At 39.0% G+C, this 23,352-nt stretch overlaps 1 protein-coding gene across 4 annotated transcripts; it reads right to left on the bottom strand.

Annotated features, from left to right (window-relative positions):
* Positions 1 to 1,951: 1,951 nt before the first annotated feature.
* Positions 1,952 to 23,287, bottom strand: TATDN3 (TatD DNase domain containing 3). Of its 4 annotated transcripts, none has more exons than XM_044916370.1 (11): positions 23,197 to 23,287; positions 21,449 to 21,481; positions 20,463 to 20,536; positions 19,741 to 19,825; positions 15,003 to 15,065; positions 13,657 to 13,766; positions 13,437 to 13,492; positions 11,766 to 11,878; positions 11,537 to 11,539; positions 6,806 to 6,904; positions 1,952 to 2,860 (listed from the first exon to the last, which is right to left on the bottom strand). In XM_044916370.1, the coding sequence occupies exons 1-11, from the start codon at positions 23,260 to 23,262 to the stop codon at positions 2,717 to 2,719; spliced, it is 846 nt and encodes a 281-aa protein (XP_044772305.1). In that variant the 5' UTR covers positions 23,263 to 23,287; the 3' UTR covers positions 1,952 to 2,716. The 4 variants fall into 4 exon arrangements, with proteins under 4 accessions (XP_044772305.1, XP_021538224.1, XP_044772306.1 ...); XM_044916372.1 differs by having other exon boundaries at positions 2,731 to 2,826; XM_021682549.1 differs by lacking the exon at positions 11,537 to 11,539 and having other exon boundaries at positions 6,806 to 6,886.
* Between the last annotated feature and the right edge of the window lie 65 nt (positions 23,288 to 23,352).

Below are 23,352 nucleotides of genomic sequence, written 5' to 3'. Positions count from 1 at the left end.
TTAAGCTTGTAACACTGATAATTAGATAATTAGAATTATCTAATTTCTTTCCACTCTATCTTTTGGACTGACTTTGTAATTATTAGCACAGACTCTGTCATAGTTTTAAAAGGGCCGTGAAAAAAATAAATAAAAAGGACAGTGAGATTTGCTTATGATTGAAAAGCTAAACTCTAAAAAGTACAGAACAGTTTCTGGAAACCCTTTGTAAGTTACCCAGATCCTGTAAATGAAATGTCAATTCAAATATGTTACTGTGAAGTATTCAATCAAAAGCATGAAAGGGGCAAGAAAGGGCAAATTAAAAAATTAAACTCTGAAGTATGAGTGTAGCTCAAGCACGCAAAAACAAGACTCTTTATGTTCAGCTTAGAAGAAGGATCTGGGAGAGGGGAAGGAAATATGCAACAGCAAGAGGATGGTAGAGGATTATTAAGAAAAGTAGTGGGCAGGAGATAGAAAAGCAGCAGCAAGGTGATCAAATGAACCCTTGGTTGCATAATAATGGAAGAAAAGAGTTGATATTAATTTTTCTTTTTTAATTTAAAGAATGATACATATTCATCTGATTCTTACCTTTTCTTACCAGAATAAAAAAAGACAAACGCTGGAATAAGAAATGTTTCCTTTAGTAAAGAAGGTCACCATATGCTGTCAGAGGGGAGGGGGTTAGAAAAGCCCTTCTAGCCTTTCACTTGGGGGAGGGTATTCCTACAGAACATTAAAGATTTGCTTTTCTGGACCATGAGAGTTTATTCCTATTTTTCAGAATGTTTAACATTAGGAAATCTTTGAATAACATTTAATACATTCATAGGCTGGAGATGAAAAATATGCACCTCAAAACAAAACAAGACAAAACAAAAGCCGAACCAGTTAAAAGGTATAGAGTATTAAATCTCCATTTCAAAGAGCAGATTGAAAGAGAACATATCTAACTTGTCAGCTGCAGTCAGTTGGACTTACAACCTCCATTCGCTTATTTTAAAAGATATGTAAGAGCATATGATATTGCAAACCTTGTTTCAGACCACAGAGAAGATGCAAAAAGAAAATAAAATTGGTTTGTTCTCAAATGGTCTGTAATTTCTAAAGACAAAAACATATACAAGGTAACCCTAGTAAAAAGGAATGTGTGTTAAATGTCATCTGACTGGTTTTGTAGAACCTCATTCCTCCTTTATTATAGTACTTCTTACATTGTTTTGAAATTATTTGTCCACTTTATTACATTTTGAACTGAAGGCAAGGACCATGTCTTGCCTATGGTCCAAGGACCATGTCTTTCCCACTAATCTAGGTCCATAGGACCTAGATTAGTGGGAAACCTATTGGAGGGGCTCCACAACTGTTTGTGTGATAAATGAAACGAATAAATTGATGAGTAAATGAAGAAAGCTACACAATTCAGAGGGCAGGGATTGTATGTGGCTGGAGTGATGGAGCCAGGGGAAGTCATTTAAGTTGGATCTGAAAGGATTTAAAGGTGAGAGTTTGACAAAGGGAGTGTGGGCAGAAAGGGTAGGAAACAGGTGGAAGAAATAGAGTTGAAAGAGAGCCAGAAGTCTGATTTTAATAGAATCTCCCACTACATGTAGGAATGTCATCTCTCATGATGCTGATGGGTGGTCAAGTGCCTCATGAAGTACCCTCTTCGGTTTCTTAGCTAATCTAGTTTGGTTTGGACAGTCTGCCCTAGAACTAGTTTTGATTCCTCTATAAATAAATTAATTTCAAAATACTAAAGATTATGTAAAATCACTTAGCTTTTTAGGAAATTAATTTTTTTCTATGATAGGCACTTTTCCCAGTATTTGCTGCTTGTATAATTTAGTAAAATTAAATATGCAGGCTTTGGTATGGGTCACAACGTTTAGTAAACTACATACGAGATTTTTAAAAATTGGGGTAAAATAGACATAACATAAAATACCACTTTAATAACGACCAGGTGTGTAGGTTAGTGGCATTACATACATTCACATTATCGTGCTACTGTACCCACCATCCATCCACAGAACTCTTTGCAGCCAAGATTTTCAAAACTTAAAGATATAAAATATCACTGTATGCAAAAATAGTCAGATACATTTTAATAAAGCTGTGTACATTTTAAATGTGACAATATTCAGACTGGAACTTAAACTCGGTTTATTACCTAAACTTTGGGGCTTGGCACTTAATGGTGATAGCACAAACCACTGGCCTCATAAGTCAAAATCTATGATCAATATAAAAACCTATACATTTTTCTCTTAAAAAGAAGTAATTCAAAGTACTAACAATTCAATTTTACAAACCCAGAAAAGAGATCTCTGACAGTGTAAGAAACAAGATGATCTCCTTCCACTAGATAAATCCTGTGGTGGTGAAGGATCAAACGTTAGCTGTCCCAATACCGCTCATGTCTTACCTGGGGGAGCCTCCCTTGCCAGAAGAAATGGTTTCAGGTCATATGGTGGGTTCTACTTAATGGTGTAAGGTAAGAAGCAGTGGTGTTTCCCAATCTCTTGCTAGGACTCCATTAATTATAAAGAAGCACAAGGTAGAATCAGAATCCAGGGTTTCAGGACCCAAGCCCGGTTTTAGGAGAAATATTTCTCTAAAATCATAATCTTCTATATCCTTATATAATGGCCTCACACTTCAGTTCAGACTCCTACTCAGAACATTTCTTTCTCTCAAATGCTGTCCCCTATGTCATTTGGTTTTGAAGCTACTTCTGGAGCAGATGCTGAAGCTTAGGAAACAGCCTCAATGAATTCTGTGTTGTCACTTCTATAACTTCTTCTACTGAGATCCCCTTCACCTGGGCAATATATTCTGCTGAAATGGAAATGTTTTGGGGTTCATTTCGTACCTGAAACAGAACAAAGCAGAAAGTGAATCAGATATGACAGTCAAGGGAAGCAATCTTGGAGACCATAGACAAAACAGAACAAAGTGAGTTGGTAAAAACCAATGAGGGGCACCTGGGTGGCTCAGTCGTTAAACGTCTGCCTTTGGTTCAGGTCATGATCCCAGGGTCCTGGGATCGAGCCCCACATCGGCCTCCCTGCACCGCGGGAAGCCTGCTTCTCCCTCTCCCACTCCCCCTGCTTGTGTTCCCTCTCTCACTGTATCTCTCTGTCAGATAAATAAAATCTTAAAAAAAAAAAAACAACCAAAAAAACCAATGAGCTTTTTTTTTTTTAATGGGCAGGTTAGGGGAGGCAAGGTGGCAAGGCTGGGGAGAAGGCCCTGAACTTAAGTTAAGAGCTACAGCCACAAGGCTGGCCTGTACAATGTTGACTGTAAGTCGGTGTTGCTCTTTAAAAGAGCCCTGGCACCTAGCAGATGAAGCAGTCTGTAGGTGGTGAACACTTGGTGACCTGCCTGACCTGATGGATTAACTGTGCTTGGTTTGTTGCATAAGTGAGCGCTTGTAAAGGTCACTGCTCTGTGGCTTGGCCTCTTCACCTCACAGGTTATATTACAGTTGGATTCAAGAATTGCTACTGTGTGTCTGGAAGACTAAATAGATTATACACTGGTATTTCATTGATTCTAAGACACATTTCCTCCTATGTAACATCTCTGAAATTGATAGATGTTTTACTTACATTCAATGGCATGTCACAGCACGACTGGCAGTGTTTTTTTCTTTTTCAATGGTTACAAAACAGTGGTGTATCTATAATCAGGAGTATTTAGATTTTGTGAATTTCATTATTATTATTTTTTCCTACTCCGGATGATAATGATGTTCAGAGGAATAAGAGAACTGTTAAAGTTAAAAAAAAAATGACCTTGGGCGCCTGGGTGGCTCAGTTGGTTAAGCGACTGCCTTCGGCTCAGGTCATGATCCTGGAGTCCCGGGATCGAGTCCCGCATTGGGCTCCCTGCTCGGCAGGGAGTCTGCTTCTCCCTCTGACCCTCCTCCCTCTCATGCTCTCTGTATCTCATTCTCTCTGTCTCAAATAAATAAATAAAATCTTAAAAAAAAAAAAAAATGACCTTGATAATTAGCCTAAAAAAACAATGAAAAATGTGCACCAAGATTTTTGTTCAAGGACGTTCATCATATTGTTTATGATACTGTGTTGGAAACAACATAAATGACAATATCAAGTTACATATATTATGGTCTGTTCACACACTGGAATATTATGCAGTTATTAAACATGATGAGGAAAAGTATATTTATTGACATATATAGATATTTACCACATAAAAGCAAGTCAAGAAATGTGTTCAAGCGAATCCTATTTTTATGAAAAATATATATGTACATATATGGATATTAAAAAGGCTGGAAGGACATAAAAACTTACATTTATTTAGTGCTTATTGTTGGCAAGGTTTTGTTGTCAGCTTTTCATGGAATTTCTCACTTATTCCTCAAAGTAACTCTGTGAGATAGGTACTATTGTTATCAGTTTTGTGTACCGTTTTTTTGTTTTGTTTTATTTTTTTTAAAGATTTAATTTATTTATTTGACAGAGAGAGACACAGCGAGAGAGGGAACACAAGCAGGGGGAGTGGGAGAGGGAGAAGCAGGCTTCCCGCTGAGCAGGGAGCCCGATGCGGGGCTCGATCCCAGGACCCTGGGATCATGACCTGAGCCGAAGGCAGGCGCTTAATGACTGGGCCACCCAGGCGCCCCTTGTGTCCTGTTTTCATAGATAAGAAGGAATCCTACACAGCTAGTATATAGGCTGGCTGAAGTTTGAGCCTGAGCAATCTGGCATCAGTTTATGCTTTTAGCCACTGTACTCTAGTGGTAACCTCTCAGGGGTAGATGGTTCTATTTTCTTGTTTATGATTTTCCGTGTTTTCTAGTTTTCTAAACAAAACATATTTTACTTAACAAAAAGCATATTCAAGCTACAAAATTCATTGATTCCATAAATACTTCTGAGTACCTGTTATGTGTAAGGCGCCATGCCAGAAACTCAGAATTCTTGTCAAATCAACTAGATGTAAATATAAACTGAGTTAGAATAGCATTTGAAATTCATTCCTGTTGGGGCACCTGGGTGGCTCAGTTGGTTAAGTGTCTGCCTTCGGCTTGGGTCATGGTCCCAGGGTCCCGGGATCGAGCCCCGCATCGGGCTCCCTGCTCCACGGGAAGCCTGCTTCTCCCTCTTCCACTCTCCCTGCTTGTGTTCCCTCTCTCTCTGTGTTGCTCTCTGTCAAATAAATAAATAAAATCTTAAAAAAAAAAAAAAAAGTGTCTGCCTTCGGTTCAGGTCATGATCCTGGAGCCCTGGGATCGAGTCCTGCATCGGGCTCCCTGCTCAGTGGCGAGTCTGCTTCTCCCTCTCTTTCTGCCCTTCCCCCAGCTTGTGCTCTCTCTCTCTCTCTCAAATAAATTAAAAAAAAAAAAAATGAAATTCATTCCTGTTTAGGGAAAAAAAATGCTAGGTCCTTTTCCTTCTAGTTTACACTAACCAGGAAAGCAATTCTGTACCATTTTGTTCTATACCCAAACAAATAACTGGAATTGTGATTTTTCTGTCTTCTATATTTTTAAGAGCTGACTTACAAAAATATGTATCTAATTGGACATTAATTAGCAATATTCACATTGCAATCATAAACAATCATAGTTTATTAAAAATCACATCACAACTACTCCCAAACCTCTGAATCTTGAATGCCAGTCTTTTGAACCTGGCAGGCATGGAGACACAGATCTGATGGGTGGTCAAGGACACAAGTTAGCTACACACTGGAAGGCGAATATAATACGCACTAAGGCAAAAAGAGTAGATACTCTGGCTTCCTTTCAGTTATAATTTTAAAAGGCAGCAATATTTAAAGTATGATTCTTTGTGACCTATAATAACAAAATGTAGAGAAAGATCACATCAGTAAATCCATGACTATATCAATATTTGTACTGAAAGAAACAGCCTCATTATAACATGCCAATTAAAAGAAGAAAAAAAAATTTCTTGAGCATCTGCTATATACCAGACACTGCTAGACATTTCATATACATTATTTCATTTAATCCACACTGTAATATTTTAATGTTATTATTGTCATTTTATAAACGAGGAAACAGGTTTTTGTGTGTGTGTGTTTTTAAAGATTTTATTTATTTATATGAGAGGGAGAGTAAGCAAGAGAGAGAGCATGAGCAGGGAGAGGAGCAGAGGGACAGGGAGACAGGGAAAGCAGGCCCCTCCTGAGCAGGGAGCCTGATGTGGGGATTGATCCCGGTACTCAGGGATCACGACCTGAGCCGAAGGCAGACGCTTAACCAACTGAGCCACCCAGGTGCCCTGAGGAAACAGATTCAAAGAGATTAAATAACTTGCCCAAAGTCACTCAGCTAGTGGGTAGCAGAGATAGGATTTGAATCCAGGTCTTTCTGACTCTAGACACTGAGTTTTTTTACTATACTGGTGCGGCTCTCATTATTATGTAAATTAAGACCTGGCCAACATCCAGTAATATTCGCTAGAGCACAACAGCTATAAAATTAATAAAACCTCTCAACCAAGCATTAAAACAGGATTCCAATGGAGGCACCTGGATGGCTCAGTCGGTTAAGCGTCTGACTCTTGGTTCGGCTCAGGCCATGATCTTGTGGTCGTGGAATCAAGCCCTGTGTTGGGCTGTGTTCAGTGTGGAGTCTGCTCAGTGTGGGATTCTCTCTCCCTCTCATTCACTCTCTCTCTTTCAAATAAATAAATAAAATCTTAAAAAAAAAAAAAAGGATTCCACTGTATTTACACTGTAATGAGAAACACAGCTAAGGTGAAAATAGCTCAAAAGAAAGACAATCTAAATAATGTAGGAATTAGATAATCACCTGTTTTTCTGGTCCTAGTGCAGGTGAATCTGTTTCTAAGCAAATTGAAGTTAAAGGCAACTGTTTCACAAGTTTCTGTTTCTTAGAGAAAAGAGAAAGCTAGTCAGTTTAAAACATGAGACATAAAGATAAAAAAAAACAGAGCATTAAACCCATATACCAATGCATCCTACTTTGCAGGAACCTAAAATTCATGCTTTCATATTCAATTAATTATTAAAACTTTCAACTGTTACTAAATGCTCACCACAATAAATGTAGTTACCATCTGTCACCATACAAGATTATCACAATACTATTGACTATATTCCCTATGGTGTACTTTTCTTTTTTTTCTTTTCTTTTTTTTTTTTTTTAAAGATTTTATTTATTTATTTGCGAGAGAGAATGAGAGACAGCACGAGAGGGAAGAGGGTCAGAGGGAGAAGCAGACTCCCCGCCGAGCAGGGAGCCCGATGCGGGACTCGATCCAGGGACTCCAGGATCATGACCTGAGCCGAAGGCAGTCGCTTAACCGACTGAGCCACCCAGGCGCCCCCTATGGTGTACTTTTCAACACCATAACTTAGTTTGTAACTGAAAGTTTGTACCTCTTAACCCCCTTCACTTATTTTGCCCATTTCCCCACCCCCTTCCCTTCTGGCAACCACCAGTTTGTTCTCTTATGAGTCTGTTTGGTTTTCTTTGTTCATTTGTTTTGTTTTTTAGATTCCACATAAAAGTAAAATCATATAGTATTTCTTTTTCTGTCTGATTTATTTCACTTAGCATAATACCCTCTTGATCCATCCATTTTGTTGAAATGGCAAGATTTCATTCTTTTTTATGGCTGAATACTGAAGCACTGTTTATAACAGTGAAACACTAGAAATGACCTAATCTTAAGGTAATGATTAAATAAATTATGGTACATCCAAACTGTGAAGTATTATGCAATCACTTTAAAGATGAGGTAGATCCATATTTATAGACACAAGCAGATATCCACAAATTTTCCTAAGTATTTGGAAATTGAGCAACACACTTTGAAATAATCGATCTGGTCAAAGAGGAAGTCACAAGGTAAATTACAAAATATTCCAAACTGAAAGAAAGTGAAAATACAGCATCTATCAAAATCTGGGATTGCAACTACAAGATCCAGTTAGCGCTAATGAAACTATCGCAGTAAGGGTTTACATGAGAAAATAAGAAAGATTACAAATAAATAATCTAAAGTTCTACCTTAAACTATAAAATGAAACTATAAAAAGGATAATATGCAGGCCCACCTTGTTTTATTGTGTTTCACAGTGAGGTGTTTTTTTCGTTTGTTTTTTTACAAATTGAAAGTTTGTGGCAACCCTGCAAGTCTATCGGTGCCATTTTTTCCAAAAGCATTTTCTCATTTCATGTCATTCACATTTTGGTAATTCTTGCAATATTTCAACCGTTTTCATTGTTATTATATTTGTTATGCTGATCTGTGATCAGTGCTCTTTGATGTTGCTATTGTAATTGTTCTGTAGCACCATGAACTGCGCCCATACAAGGTGGTAAGTTTAAAAGTTGCTTGTGTTCGGACTGTTCCACCCACCAGCCATTCCCTTGTCTCTCTCCCTCTCCTTAGGTCTATTTCCTGAGACACACAATATTGAAATTAGGCCAACTAATAACACTACACTGGCCTCTAAGTGTTCAAGGGAAAGGAAGGGTCACACATTTCTCATTTTAAATCAAAAGCTAGAAATGATTAAGCCTGGTGAGAAAAGCCAAGATAGGCGGAAAGTGAGACGTCTTGGGCCAGTTCACTGAGTTGTGAATGCAAAGAAGTTCTTGGGGGAAATTACAAGTGCTGCTCCAATGATAAAACAAAACAGCCTTATTACTGATATAGGGAAAGTCTGAGTGGTCTGGATAGAAGATCAAACCAGCCACAACCTTCCCTTAAGCCGAAGCCCCATTCAGAGCAAGGCCCTTCAATTCTATGCAGGCTGAGAGAGGTGAGGAAGCTGCAGAAGAGCTTGATGCTAGCAGAGGCTGGTTCATGAGGTTTACAGAAAGAAGCCGTCTCCATAACATCAAAGTGCAAGGTAAAGCAGCAAGTGCTAATGTAAAAGCTGTGAGTTACCCAGAAATCTCGCTAAGAGAATTTATGAAGGTGGCCATGCTAAAGGATAGATTTTCAATGTAGACAGAACAGCCTTATACTGGAAGAAGATGCCATCTAGGACTTTTGTAGCTAGAGAGAAAAATCTATGCCTGCCTTCAAAACTTCAAAGGACAGGCTAACTCTCATTAGGTGCTAATGCAGTTGGTTACTAAGTTGAAGTCAATGTTTACTTACCATTCTAAAAATCCTAGGGCCCTTAGAAATAGTGCTAAATTTATTCTGCTTGTGCTTTATAAATGGAACAACAAAGCTTGGATGCAGGCACATCTGCTTACAACATGATTTAATAAAAATTAAGTCCACTGTTGAGATAAAAAAGATTCCTTCCAAAATATTACTGCTCATTGACAATGCACCTGGTCACCCAAGGGCTCTGCTGGAAATGTACAAGGAGAGTAATGTTTTCATGCCTGCTAACACAACAACCATTCTGCAGTCTGTGAACCAAGTAATAACTCTGATTTCCAAGTGTTACTATTTAAGAAATACATTTCATGAGGTTATAGTTAGTATCACATAGTGATTCCTTGGATGGATCTGGGCAAAGTAAACTGAAAACCTTCTGGGAAGGATTCACCATTCTACATGTCATTAAAAACATTTGTAAGTCATAGAAAGAGGTCCAAATATCAACATTAACAGAAGTATGGAAGAAATTGATTCCAACCCTCATAAATGACTTTGAGGGGTTCAAGACTTCAGTGGAGAAAGTAACTACAGATGTGGTGGAAATAGTAAGAGAACTGGAATCAGAAGTGGAGCCTGAAGATGTGAATGAATTGTTGCAATTTCACAATAAAACTTGAATGAATGAGGAGTTGTTTCTTATGGGTGAGCAGAGAAAGTAGTTTCTTGGGATGGAATCTACTCCTGGTGAAGATGCTGTGAAGACTGCCGAAATAACAATAGATTTAGAATATTACATATATTTAGTTGATAAAGCAGTGGCAGGGTTTAAGAGGATTGACTCCAATTTTGAAAGAAGTTCTACTGTGGGCAAAACGCTATTAAATAGCATCATGTGCTATAGAAAAATCATTCTTGAAGGGAAGAGTCAATGGATGCAGCAAACTTCACTGTTGTCTTATTTTAAGAAATTGCCTCAGCCACCCCAACCTTTAACAACCATCACCCTGATCTGTCAGGAGCCACCAACATTGAGGCAAGACCCTCCACCAGCAAGGAGATTATGACCCCCTGAAAGCTCAGATGATGGTTAGCATTTTTTAACAATAAAATACTTTTATTTATTTTTAAATTTTTACTTATTTATTTGAGAGACAGCAAGCGCACACTAGCTGGGAGGGGTAGAGCGGTAGAATCTGAAGCAGACTCTGCACTGAACGAGGAGCTGGACATAGGGCTGGATCCCATGACTGCGAGACCATGACCTGAGTTAAAACCAAGAGCTGGACACTTAACTGACCGAGCCACCCAGGTGCCCCACAATAAAACACTTTTAAATTAAGGTATGTACATTGTTTTTTTGGACACAGTGCTATTGCACACTTAATAGACTACAATATAGTGTACACATAACTTTTATATGCACTGGGAAACCAAAAAATTCACTTGACTTGCTTTACTGTGATATTTGCTCTATTGCAGTAGTCTGGAACCGAACCTGCAACATCACTGAGGTATGCCTGGCTCATGACCAAGTAGAATTTATCCAAGGAATACAAGGTTGGTTCTACATTAGAAAATCAATCAATACAATTTACAGGCCAAGAAAAGAAGACCAGTATGATCATCTCAGTAGAGGCAGAACAAACATTTGACAAACAGAAAATGGAAATAAGGTTGATAGAAATAAACAGTTTCTTTAAAAAGAAAAAAACATTTGACAAAATCCAACATGTCTTTTTTTCTTTTTTTTAAGATTTATTTATTTATTTGAAAGCGAGAGAGAGAGAGAGAGAGAGAAAGTGAGTGTGAGCGGGGAGGGGCAGAGGAAGGAGGGAGGGAATCTCAAGCAGACTCCCCATCAAGTGTGGAGCCTGATGCAGGGCTCAATCCCACAACCTGGAGATCACGACCTGAGCTCAAACCAAGAGTTGGACACTTAACTGACTGAGCCACCCAGGCGCCCCAGATTATTTGTCTTTCTACTTGGTGAGCTGTAATGGTATTTTATGTACTCTGAATACTAGACCCTTACCAGATATAGTTTGCAAACACCTTTCCTCCTTCTGTGGGTTATCTTTTCACTTTCTCAATAGTGTTTTTTGAAGCATAAAAGTTCAAAAACTGTTTTATTGTGGAAGTTTTAAATTTTGACGATGTCCAATTTATCTATTTTTTTCTTTGGTTGCTTGTGCTTTTGGTGTCATATGTAAGAAACCACTGCTTATCCAAAGTTACAAAGATTTTGATTTGTTTTCTTCTAATAGTTTTTTTTTTTTTTAATTTTTTTTTTAAAGATTTTTATTTATTTATTTGAGAGAGAGAGAGAGAGAGCACATGAGAGGGGGGAGGGTCAGAGGGAGGAGCAGACTCCCCGCCGAGCAGGGAGCCCGATGCGGGACTCGATCCCGGGACTCCAGGATCATGACCTGAGCCGAAGGCAGTCGCTTAACCAACTGAGCCACCCAGGCGCCCCTGTTTTCTTCTAATAGTTTTATAAATTTTAGCTCTTGGGTTTAGCTCTTTGATTCATTTTTGAGCTACTTTCATATACATGTGAGGTAGGGACTGACGATTACTTTTTGTATTGTAACTCGAATAGTATTACAAGTGTGTAATAAAAGCTCATGATTTAAAGGGTATTTTACAAAGCATAAAATGAGGCTTAGGTAAGGAACTTACCTGTCCACTTCTTATGATAGAAGGAGGAATTGAGAAGAAGTACCCAGCTCTTACTCCTTCCATCGCTACAGATGGCCGGCCATCAAATGCATGCAGGAGCACTTTGTCAGCACCTGTTAAAGATTAAAGATAATTTAGAGTTTCCTTTCATTTCCTTAACAAGAAGTTTTCCCACTAATCAAAGTGGGCAACATAGATTATAAATTTTAAGTAAACTTTGGTCACTATAATATAAAGATGAGGTTCTATGACTTCTTTTTTTTTTTCTTAAGTTTTATTTATTTAAGTAATCTCTACACCCCATATGGAGCTTGAACTCAAAACCTGAGATCAAGAATTGCATGCTCTTCCAACCAGGTGCCCCTATATGATTTCTAAAGGGTAAATGTACAGTGTTCAAACAGTAAAATAAAAAATAGAGAACATTCTTAATCTTCAGAATAAAATCGAAATACAATTTTTTAAGGGCCCCCGGGTGGCTCAGTCAGTTAAGCATCCAGCTCTTGATTTCAGCTCAGGTCTTGATCTCAGGGTCGTGAGTTCAAGCCCCACGTTGGGCTCCACACGGGGAGTGGAGCCTACATTAGAAAAAATATAAATTTTTAAATAAATATTTAAACTTCTTATACCATCAAACTTTTTCTAGAAGTTTGTAAACTGTCAAATTATTATTCCTACTAGATTTTTAAGCAGTGAAATTATCCTTAACAAGAATGCTAGTGAAAGAAGAAACAGGGAGCTCAATGACTCAGAGACTCAATAGTTAGGACTGGCTTCACCAAATCACCTCCAGTTCTTAAAGGATGGCTGCTCAGCCTGCATAAAAATCATGCTCAGTATGAGTAATTCCAGTGATTCTCATCACTGAGAAATACAATGCTTTCTAGTTGCAGGCAATTACATTTACTTTACTATTTGATACTGTTTTTTTCAAACAGTAGACATGATCATTAGTGGGTTACAATCATAAATGAATTATGGAATCAATTTAGTGGGTCTCGATTGATCAACATATGCTTATGTGTATATGTGTGACTGCATATATGTATATGTACATATTTATATATGCCTATCTGCACATACATATAGATGTACTGCTCCTTAAACTTTGGCCAGTTTTCTGTATATGTATATACTGAGTCTCAAAATAAAGTCTAAGTACCAAAAAAAGTACTCAAGTGTATTTCTTACTGTGGATGGTACTTTAAAAAGTCTGAAAAGTAATGCTATAAGATATATTTTTACTTTAGGAGCAACAGGTGAAGATAACAGTGCATTTCAGGTATGATGGCCACGACCTGTATAATACCATTTTCTGAGGCAGCAGCCAGAAAACATGCAAGACAGTAACCCATCTTTGCTTTGTTTTTTCCTCTCTCATTAATCAGCTACTTAAGCTGATTAAAAAATTAGAGCTGTTAATTTTTAAACTAAGGAATATAAATTACTTGATCCAATTTTTCATTTGCTCTATGCTGGCCTTCTAAATGTCATAATCACTCTTGAAAGTAGGCTGACTTGCAAAATCACCTTAGTTCATTTCCACCTCCACTCTTGCCCCACTCCCTGCCCTTTAAGAAATCAAATCAAAACACAGCTTATTCTATGTGCATGTGGACTGGAACTGTCAAACGTAAATATTAGGCACACTTCTCTCAGGAACCTAAATACCTTGCTCATTCAAGAGGCTGATGGTGGGTCTTCCAGCAGAGCGTGAGTGAACATTTCTGTTTAACAACAAAAAATTCCTTTTAGGTACTTAATCTGAAAGTATTATTTTTGTTCTATTAAAGTAATTCAGAGAAAAAGAAATACAGAGCTCCATCTCAGGAGAATCATTATTTAATTTTCTCTATAGCTATTAATATAGAAAGATGATTAATTAACCTACAAAGGCAAATTTAATCTTTTGGCTAACTGGACCTGTCGGATTAGGACTTGTCGTTGCTCTTCTTTCTGCTCATCAGTGCCAGCAAATCTGGGGGAGAAATCTAGTCCCACCTGTAACAGAAAGATAAAACAGATTTACATGTTTACAGTTTAATGAATTCAAAAGACATACTGTGGAGCAGTGCTGTCCAAGAGAAATATGATGGGAGCCATACATGCAAGCCACATACATAACTTTACATTTTCTAGTAGCCACATTAAAAACACTAACAAGAGGGGTGCCTGGGTGGCTCAGTTGTTAAGCATCTGCCTTCCACTTGGGTCATGATCCCAGGGAGGCCTGCTTCTCCCTCCCCCACTCCCCCTGCTTGTGTTCCCTCTCTCGCTGTGTCTCTCTCTGTCAAATAAATAAATAAAATCTTTAAAAAAAAACAAAACACTAACAAGAATCAGGTGAAATTAATTTTAATGATACACTTTATTTAATCTGTATGTCCAAAACATCATTATTATTATATAGTAATATTATTATTTCAATACAAAATCAATATAAAAAATCATTGCATTATTTTACATTCTTTTTCTGGGTACTAAGACTTTGAAATCCTGTGTGTTTTATATTTATAGCATATCTCAATTTGGACCAATCACATTTCAAGTGCTGTATGTGGTTACTACATTGGACAGTGAAGATTATAAATGACTGTTTCCCTTGATACTCTTTTGGCATACATTGCTAAAGTCTATATTCTAATTTAAGTGTTACTCTTATCTTTTATCTTTGATTAGAAGTGGAGTTTATTACCAAGTGATAAAAATGCTTCACAACTGTAAATTATTTAATAAAAAATGTTCTTTAATTACAAACTCTAGCCTATTTTTAAATTTTTTTAAAAAATATTTTATTTATTTATTAAGTAAGTTCTACGTCCAATGTGGGGCTGGAACTTAGGACCCTGAGATCAAGAGTCACATACTCCACCAACTGAGGCAGCCAGGCACCCCAACAAACTCTAGTCTATTTAAAGTATGTTTGTATATACTGCATTAACTAACTATAGAGATGACGACCCTATTTAAGAAAAGGAAAAAAAAAGAACAAAGTACACAGAAATGCTAATAAAGTAGTTTTCTTTCATTAACATAAATCTATAGTGGGGCTTTCTACTGTCTTACCTCAGGCTCTTTTGCTTATTGAGGAAGTAGTGACAAATTATTACCCAGCTAAATGAAGTGAATATAATTATCTAAGTCAGTTATAATCACCAATAGTGAACTAAAGATTATATTCATATATCATATGAAAAGTCTGGATTAGCAGTCATTTGATCAGCTATTCGGTGTTACCTCTCCAATTGCCAACAACTGATCTTTATAGTTCTCCATAATGGGCAAAGCTACATCCAAATCCTAGGAGAAAAAAAAGTAAATTTGTTTAAATAGAAGTGTAAGGGAACTGATACTTTAGAAAACACCTTTTATATACCAGGCACTATATTATACTGGGTCCTTTACATACATTCCATACCTTTAACCAGTTGAAGAAGTAGTGACAGTCATCCTTCTAAATTTATTTATTTATTTTTAAAGACTTTATTTATTTTTCAACAGAGAGAGAGACAGCGAGAGAGGGAACACAAGCAGGGGGAGTGGGAGAGGGAGAAGCAGGCTTCCCGCTGAGCAGGAAGCCGGATGTGGGACTCGATCCCAGGACCCTGGGATCATGACCTGAGCCGAAGGCAGACGCTTAACGACTGAGCCACCCACGTGCCCGACAGTCATCCTTCTATAATGGTGAGTACTACTATTTGGAAATTTGAGTAGAAACATCCCACACCCAGTCAGGTTACAAGAACATGACTTTCAATGAAAAGTCTCACTTAAACACTTCCTAATATTTAGGAGGAATTTCCTGACATTTAGGACTGATTTGGATTTCCTCCTGGAATAGGTGACCAAGAGCCATCTTCGGCAGTCACCTTTGTAACTGAGTTTTTGGGGAGTGCTGTGCTATGTCCTCCTCTTAGGATGTTAATGGTTTTTGAGTTTTTTAATAGCAACAATCCCATACATCCTCTGCACTGTTTTCACTGATTTCTTTTGTCTTTATAATCCTGCTTAGCCTATTTTTGTCCTAAAGGTTCAACAGCATAAACACTAATTATCACACATATGCTTGTTTGTCAATTATTGAAGTAACTAAGTACTGTTAGTTTCCATGGTATTACTATTTCCATTTAAAGAGAATTTACTCTGTGAGGGTTCCCTTGTAAGACAAGGGAAAGACAAATATATGGAAAATTTGCTCCTAGATATCTTTTAAACTACTTTGAGGATTTTAGTCTCAGGATATGTAAATTGCAAAGAACTTCTACTGAGGATAATTAGAACAAAGGAGAATTAAGAAAAGAGAGGTGGAACAGATGGTAGAGGAGCAGGAGGAGATTTTACAATTATGCCTCTGGAGACAGATAACATGAGGGACAGAGTAGAACATGGCCTCAGAAATATATTCTAGTAGACTCGATAAAGAGGAATTAATAGTGTCGTGAGGAGCTAAGAGTATAAAACCCTACAGATCAGAGACGGTGTCTGACAATAGTTGAGGAGGTTAAACATCGTCAGCCAAAGCTTTTTCCATATCAAACATCCAAACTGCTCTGTCTCTGAAGTTCAGAGGGGCTGGAGAAGGTAGAGATTACCCAGGAAATGGTTGACACTTGGAAAGTCTTACAAAGGAAGTGTACATTTGGATGAAGACCAGATAGAGGGAAAAATGAGCTTCTTGGAATATCTATTATCTGTGAAAAAAGCAAAACAAATTTACAATGAGACTGTTTCAACTTCTCATGAAATAATCTGGAAGTTTCTGGCAAGTCAAGCATAGTAAGTAGAAATTAATATAATTCATATTACTAATTTTATATGTGTGTATTCATGTGTGTGGTCCCTATCGTTTTATTTCAATAGATGTAAACAGTTTTATAAAGACATTCCATAGGTCTATTTCTGACTTCATTTCTATTCCCACCTCTTGAATGATGTCTCAAGTTCTTTAATAGCCAATGGTTCTATTACGGGTTTTTTTTTTTTTTTAAAGATTTTATTTATTTGAGAGAGAGAGAGAATGAGAGACAGAGAGCACGAGAGGGAAGAGGACAGAGGGGGAAGCAGACCCCCCGCTGAGCAGGGAGCCCGATGCGGGACTCGATCCCGGGACTCCAGGATCATGACCTGAGCTGAAGGCAGTCGCTTAACCAACTGAGCCACCCAGGCGCCCCTATTATGGGGTTTTTAAAGATCCTATACCTCTACACCTATGACCGGGACTACTACCATTGTATAAATTATTCATGGTTTACAAATGAGGAAATTGAGACTTAGCAAAGTGAAGTGCCACAGATCAAAGAAGCCAGTAGGCCAGGTCTCTGTGACTTCAAAGCCTGTGCTGTTCCCATTATGCTGCTGAAAGACGAGAGAAGAAAGAAAGGAGGAGGAGAAAGGGGGACGGAGGGCAAAAGGGAAGGACAGCAGATTGATTCTGAATGATTTTAAATAATTACAATAGTTTTTTTATTAAACAAAATGTTTAGTCTTCACAATCTTGAAAACAGGGTCAGGTGTGTAACACAAATGTGTGAAGCAGGCCAAGCAGGGAGGGGAGCCAACTGCAGAGCACATGCCCTGCCTGCAGGGGGCAGTAGCAGTAGATCACACACAGTGAATTGTGGTTCCCTGAACTATCTCTGGGTCCCAAGCCCTGCCTGGTAGTAATATTTATTGAACGGATAAGTTCAGGAATATGCTGAAAGATTTGTGTGAGCTAGGCAATTTTAATTTTATTTATTAGAGCGAGGAAGGGCAAAGGGAGAGACAGAATCCCAAGCAGGCACCACACCCAGGGTGGAGCCCAACATGGGGTTTGATCTCATGATCCTGGGATAGAAACCTGAAGTGAAATCAAGAGTCCCAGTGTTCAACTGACTGAGCCCCGAGGCGCCCCAGGAACTTTAATTTTATGAACCAAGTGAATTTACTAAACACTTACTACATACCAAGTATCAGGGGTTTATATTAGGGGTTTATAATCTAATCGTTATGAGAAAACGAAACTAGGGTATGGACTACAAGCACACTAAGAATAAAAGAGGAATAATTGCTTATCTCTGGTGTTTTCCAGAGGGCTATCCTGAGATTTTATGAGTTCATATCTGCTTTGAGAATCTGGAATTACCTATCTAATGTTGCTATTCTCATTAGTTTTGTAAGTTAAACAGTTCTATCAGTTCTACATTTATGCCAAAATATGTCAAATCCAGCCACTTCCCTCTCGCCTCTGCTGCTGGCACTCTGGTCCAGTCTGCCATCCTCTCTCCCAGGGACTACTGCAGTGGTCTTCTCACTCTTCCTGTCTTCCTTTTTTTGCACTCTTCAAAATTTGTTCTTCACACCATACCCAAGGGGATCTCTTCAAAACATAAATCCCATCTTGTCCCTCCTCACTTCGAATCCCCCCACTGATGCAAACTGAACTCCAGCAAGGCCCCGGACGTGGTGCTCCCTGCCCAGTCCCTCTGACCCCGCCACCGTTACTTCCCTTTCCCTCGGCCACAGCAGCTCTCTTTCTGTTTCTTGACCACATCAAGCTCATTCCTACCTTAGGACCTTTGTGCTGGGTTGTTTCGTTTGCCTACAACACTCTGAGCCCTCTCTCTGCAGGGCCAACTCCTTGGCAGCATTCAGGCTGCAGTTCTCATATCACCATCTCAGAGAGGCCTTCCTTGACTACAATCCAAAAATCAGCATCCACAATCCCTATCACATAATCTTGTTTGATTGTCTTAAAGCACTGAGTGCTATCTACAGTTTTCCTGTCCATGTATCTAATCGTTGATTGTCTGTCTGCCCCCGACTAGAATCTAGCTTCCATGAGAGGAATTTCACTCTACAGTGCTTAGAGCAGTGCTTGGAATGCAGTAGGTGCTCAGTAAACACCTGCTGACTGACTAACTAAATGAATGCCTAGTCATATAAATCTCTATATAAATGAAATAAATGCTGTCCTGCTATGATCCCCAACATTTTGGGAACTGTATCTCTCTGGCAATTTAACTAATTTTATCATCCCAGGAGAACAACTCAGGAGAACTACAGGACAAGTATTTATTTTTACCTGAAGTGAATTAAAAACAATTTTGTTTCAAAATAAATAGAACTATCTGGGGTATCCTAATGTAGGAATACAGATTCATTACTATAAAAAATGAAAGACCTTGTATCTTAATTTATTCATAGGTAACAGAAAGTCTTTCCTTCTTAAAAATGGGGGGTGCTATCACTCACATTTATGTAATAAAGCACTTAAGAAACTGGATCTCCCCGATGCCAAGTCAGGAGATGAGTCTGAAATATGAGACATATTGGCTATTGTCAGTCAATGAGATCTTGTGGGTAGGATTTGTTTTAGAGCCGGTCGGTATAAAAGCACTACAGTTTCATAAGTCAAGAGCATTCCATTAGAGACAGTTTAACGTTCAAGATGATACTGTGTTCCCTTACGGTACTATATCTATGAATTTGTATCTTTCTTTTTCTGGATATTTTATCACTTTTTGGCCAAACAATATGACAACATGGTAAAACATGTGAAAACTACCCGATCATCACAGCTAATGTCATTTCTGTGTTTTTCCCTCTAGTCTTTTCCTTACAGAATATATTTTCACATGAACGTCACAACTAGGGAATAAGCCATTTGGCATCCTGCTTTTCTCCCTATATTATATTGTAAACATTTTTCCTCATTGCTACATAAAATAAACCTTATCGTTCTCAGCTTCCATGTATGCATTCCATACATACATACGTATATTTAACACTCTACAAGTTAATTTTTCCTTAATTTCTGAGCCTCTAGGTTGTTTCTGTTTTTTTTCTCTACTACAAATAATGCTGCAACAAACACCTTTGTGAAAGGTAGCATTTCCTTCTTCTGGATTATTGCCTTAGAATATAAATCAGAAAGAGGAGCATTACTGAATCAAAGGTATCATTTTTTATGGTTCTTGTTTTATATGACTTTTACCTTTAATGTGACACTTCTTTGATCTCCTGGTGAAACTCCTTGAACAGGGTGAACACCCAAGCACGGCAGGACAAACCCCTTATACCTAAAAATGTAGAACAAATTAAGAAAGCAGGAATATTAAACTAGTAGACAATGTTACGCTAAAGAACAAGTATGAAAGAATTTTTTAGGGCTATGTTGATGGATTTTCTTCTTCTCATTCTCTTTAAAATTGGATGACCTTTGATAGTACAAGTAAGACATAACTGCATCCTTATTAGCAACTCTTTAAATTCTTATTTTTTTTTAAGCTTTTATTTATCTGTTTGAGGGAGAGAGCACAAGCAGGGGGGAGGGGCAGAGGGAGAGAGGGAGAAGTAGACTCTCCATCTAGCAGGGAGCCCAACATGGGGCTCGATTCCAGGACCCTGAAATCATGACCTGAGCCGAAGGCAGACGCTCAACCCACTGAGCCACCCAAGCGCCCCAGCAACTCTTTAAATTCTTTTTTTTTTTTTTTTAAAGATTTTTATTTATTTGACAGAGAGAGACATAGTGAGAGCAGGAACACAAGCAGGGAGAGTGGGAGAGGGAGGAGCAGGCCCCCCGCGGAGCAGGGAGCCCGATGTGGGACTCAATCCCAGGACCCTGGGATCATGACCTGAGCTGAAGGCAGACGCTTAATGACTGAGCCACCCAGGCGCCCAGCAACTCTTTAAATTCTTAATGAAAAGTAGCACCTTTCTGAAAGCTGCATAATCTTTTCAAATTCTCCTGAATGTTCAGCAACCACCACAAGAGCCATAACATTGGCCTGAAACAAAAATGAATAGAATAGTTAGAATCTCAAACAATACACATCTAACATATAACTGAAGAGAAATTTATAATCTTCTGTACTTTTAGTTATTCTTGCTCACTCATACTCCATCAATATAATCATGATGGCAATCACTGAGTACTTACTATGTTTCAGGCACTATGTTCAGTGAATATAAATATTACCTCATTTAATCTACACAGCCCTATGAGGTAGGCATTGCTGTAATCCATCATATTGATCAGGAGTTCTGGATGGAGTCAAATAACTTGCTCAAGATCATTATGCCTGTGTAACTCCAGAGCCCATGCTCCTTATTAACCTGCCATATTGAATGATGGCTGTGTATGTAAAAATGTATTGGCAACCGTTTCTGACTATCACTTTAAGGGAAAGCTACAAAGAGGTAGTTACAATGAATTTCATAAAAACTTCCAAAAATTAGTATTTTTTTTCCTGAAATAAATCAAAATGTCTTAGAAAACTTTTATAATTTCTTCAAGATCTCCGGAATAATGTTAATTTTAGAACTGGGAGACAGACCAATCTGTTCCATATAACTGGTAAGCATGGTAGCTGTGGGAACATGTTTTGGATTCAGACTATCTTGTCTGTATCACTTTACTAGCAGTGTATCTTTGGATAAATTAATCTCTAGGTCTGAGTTTCCTCCTCTATCAAATGGGTAATGTTTGGCTCTAAAATAGCAGCTTCTTCATAAGGATGCTGTGAAACATTAAATGAGATAATGTACAGAAAGGACTAAGCTCCGTGCCTGGCATATAGTAAACAGTAAATTAATGCTACTTATTAACAAAGCAACATAGGCATAGTAAATCTAAATTTCAAGCTGTTCTAGATTGAAATTCATAGGAAAACAAAGGGCAATTATAGATATTGACTTACCTTCTTGGCTTTCTCCAACACATCATCCAGATCCTAAAATAAGCATAAGTCATCACAATTATTTTAGATGAATAACTAACTGCTCTTTGGCTGTGTATGTCAGTGTAGTTGAGACAACAATGGCAAGGAACAGTGTGATAGAATGTGAAGAGCTACACTCCCCCACCTTCTGTTTACTCTTCCTTTCTCTCAGTAAAATCTGGCTTCTGTTCCTACTCCACTAAAACAGAAACTGTTATTGTCAAATATAAAGGACACTTCTCTGTCCTCCTCTTACTCTACCCCTCAGCAGCATTAAGAACTCCTCACTTGTCCATTTCTTCCTTCCTGAAATATTTCCCACTCTCGGCTTCTGCAATACCGCTCTCCTGCAAACACCACCCTCCACTAGCTGCTACTTTCAGTCTCCTTAGCTGGCTCTCTCCTCTATTGGATTTCAGGACCCTATGCTCCTCTCTCTGTACACACCTCAGGTGATGGCATCCATAGGTTTTGATATCATCATTATGCTAACGAGTCCCCAGTTTTGAGCTCCAGCCTAGAATTCTCTCCTGAGCCCAAGACTGACATTTAAAATCGACTATATGACATTTCCACTTGGATGGATATTAGGCTTCAACATGTGCCAAACATAGCTCTCCTCTACAAACCTATTCCTTCTATCTGCCCTCCCCAACCTCAGTCTTCCCTCCTCTCAGTAAACAGCACCACCATCCTCCCTACAGCATCCTCATGTCCTCTCTTTCTCTCCCTCTCCACATCCAATTCCTCAGCATGTACCATAGATTCTGGCTCTAAAACACACACTGAATCCACCTACTTTTCTCAAACTCCCCTGCAATCATCATCATCTGCTGTCTACATACAGCAAAAGCCTTCAAACTGGTTTTCTAACTTCCACACTTGCTCTCCATCAGCAAAATGGTTTTTAAAATGGAAATCAGATCTTGTCACTCTCCCTTAAAAAACAAAAAACCCAAACACCTTTACTGGATCTACCTTGTCCTTACTGACCTACCTCACCTATCCCCTGCAACCCTCTAGTCTTATTCCAGTGGCTCTCTCTAGCTCATCACCCTCCACCTAGCCTTTTTGTAGCTTGAATGCGTCAAATTCTATCCTGTCTGGAGCCTGCGACCTGCTTGCTTTCTACACCACCGTACACCCACCTCCTTGCTTGGCTGGCTCTTTGCCTTTCCAGTTCCAAATGAAGTGTCACCTCTTGAGAGGTTTTCCCCCTTAAGAGACTCCGCTCTTCCTTCTCATTTATTAGCCTCTGGTTTCCAATGTAGCTGGTAAAACACTTTGTAACTCGGATTTTGTGTGTGTTCTGTTCTTTCTGTTTGCTTCTCTCTCCCATTAAAACAGGAGCACACGGCGCGCCGGTAAGTACCGAAAGCACACTTCTCCTGGGCAAAGTGGATGCTCGGCCAGGCCAGGAGCTGCGAGGCCGAGGCCGGTGGGGTAAACAGCCGGGCCAAGGGAAGGTAGGGGAGAAGCCCTCTCGTAAGCGGGAAGGGCAAATAAAAGCCACGTAGAAATAGAGAGCTTAACGCTATTCAGGGTCAGAAAGAAAAATCAGAATGACTGAAGTTAAATAGAGAGCCAGGGGCAAGTCACTCAGGGCCACGAACAGGAGCCTGGGAGGATCTGAGGCTTGGTCCTAAGGGAGGAGAGCAAAAATAACCTGAAGGGAAAGGACGGGAGGGCCTCCCCGCTCCCACGGGCCGGGCCTCGCCCATACATACGCTGTCAAAGTCCGGGGCCGAGAGGTGGCAGTGACAGTCCACCAACCCTAGGCCCACCGCCCCCATCGCCACAGCCGCCGCCGCCCTCCACTCTCCCGCCGAGCCTCAGCCGGAACGCTGCAGCTGCACCGGTTCAGTTTCCGGCCGGACGCGTGC

This window comes from Neomonachus schauinslandi, chromosome 6, assembly GCF_002201575.2.
Source record: "Neomonachus schauinslandi chromosome 6, ASM220157v2, whole genome shotgun sequence".
Classification (NCBI taxonomy): domain Eukaryota; kingdom Metazoa; phylum Chordata; class Mammalia; order Carnivora; family Phocidae; genus Neomonachus; species Neomonachus schauinslandi.
The sequence above is the reverse complement of the archived record's forward strand: the minus strand, read 5'-3'. Positions and strand labels throughout refer to the sequence as shown.

Coding starts and splice junctions, on each gene's coding strand:
- TATDN3 (XM_044916370.1), bottom strand. CDS start 23,262: ATGGGGGCGGTGGGCCTAGGGTTGGTGGACTGTCACTGCCACCTCTCG. Junction 20,537..21,448: donor TGTTGGAGAAAGCCAAGAAG/GTAAGTCAATAT, acceptor TTTTTGTTTCAG/GCCAATGTTATGGCTCTTGT. Junction 13,767..15,002: donor AGTTGTTGGCAATTGGAGAG/GTAACACCGAAT, acceptor TTTCTGTTACAG/GTGGGACTAGATTTCTCCCC.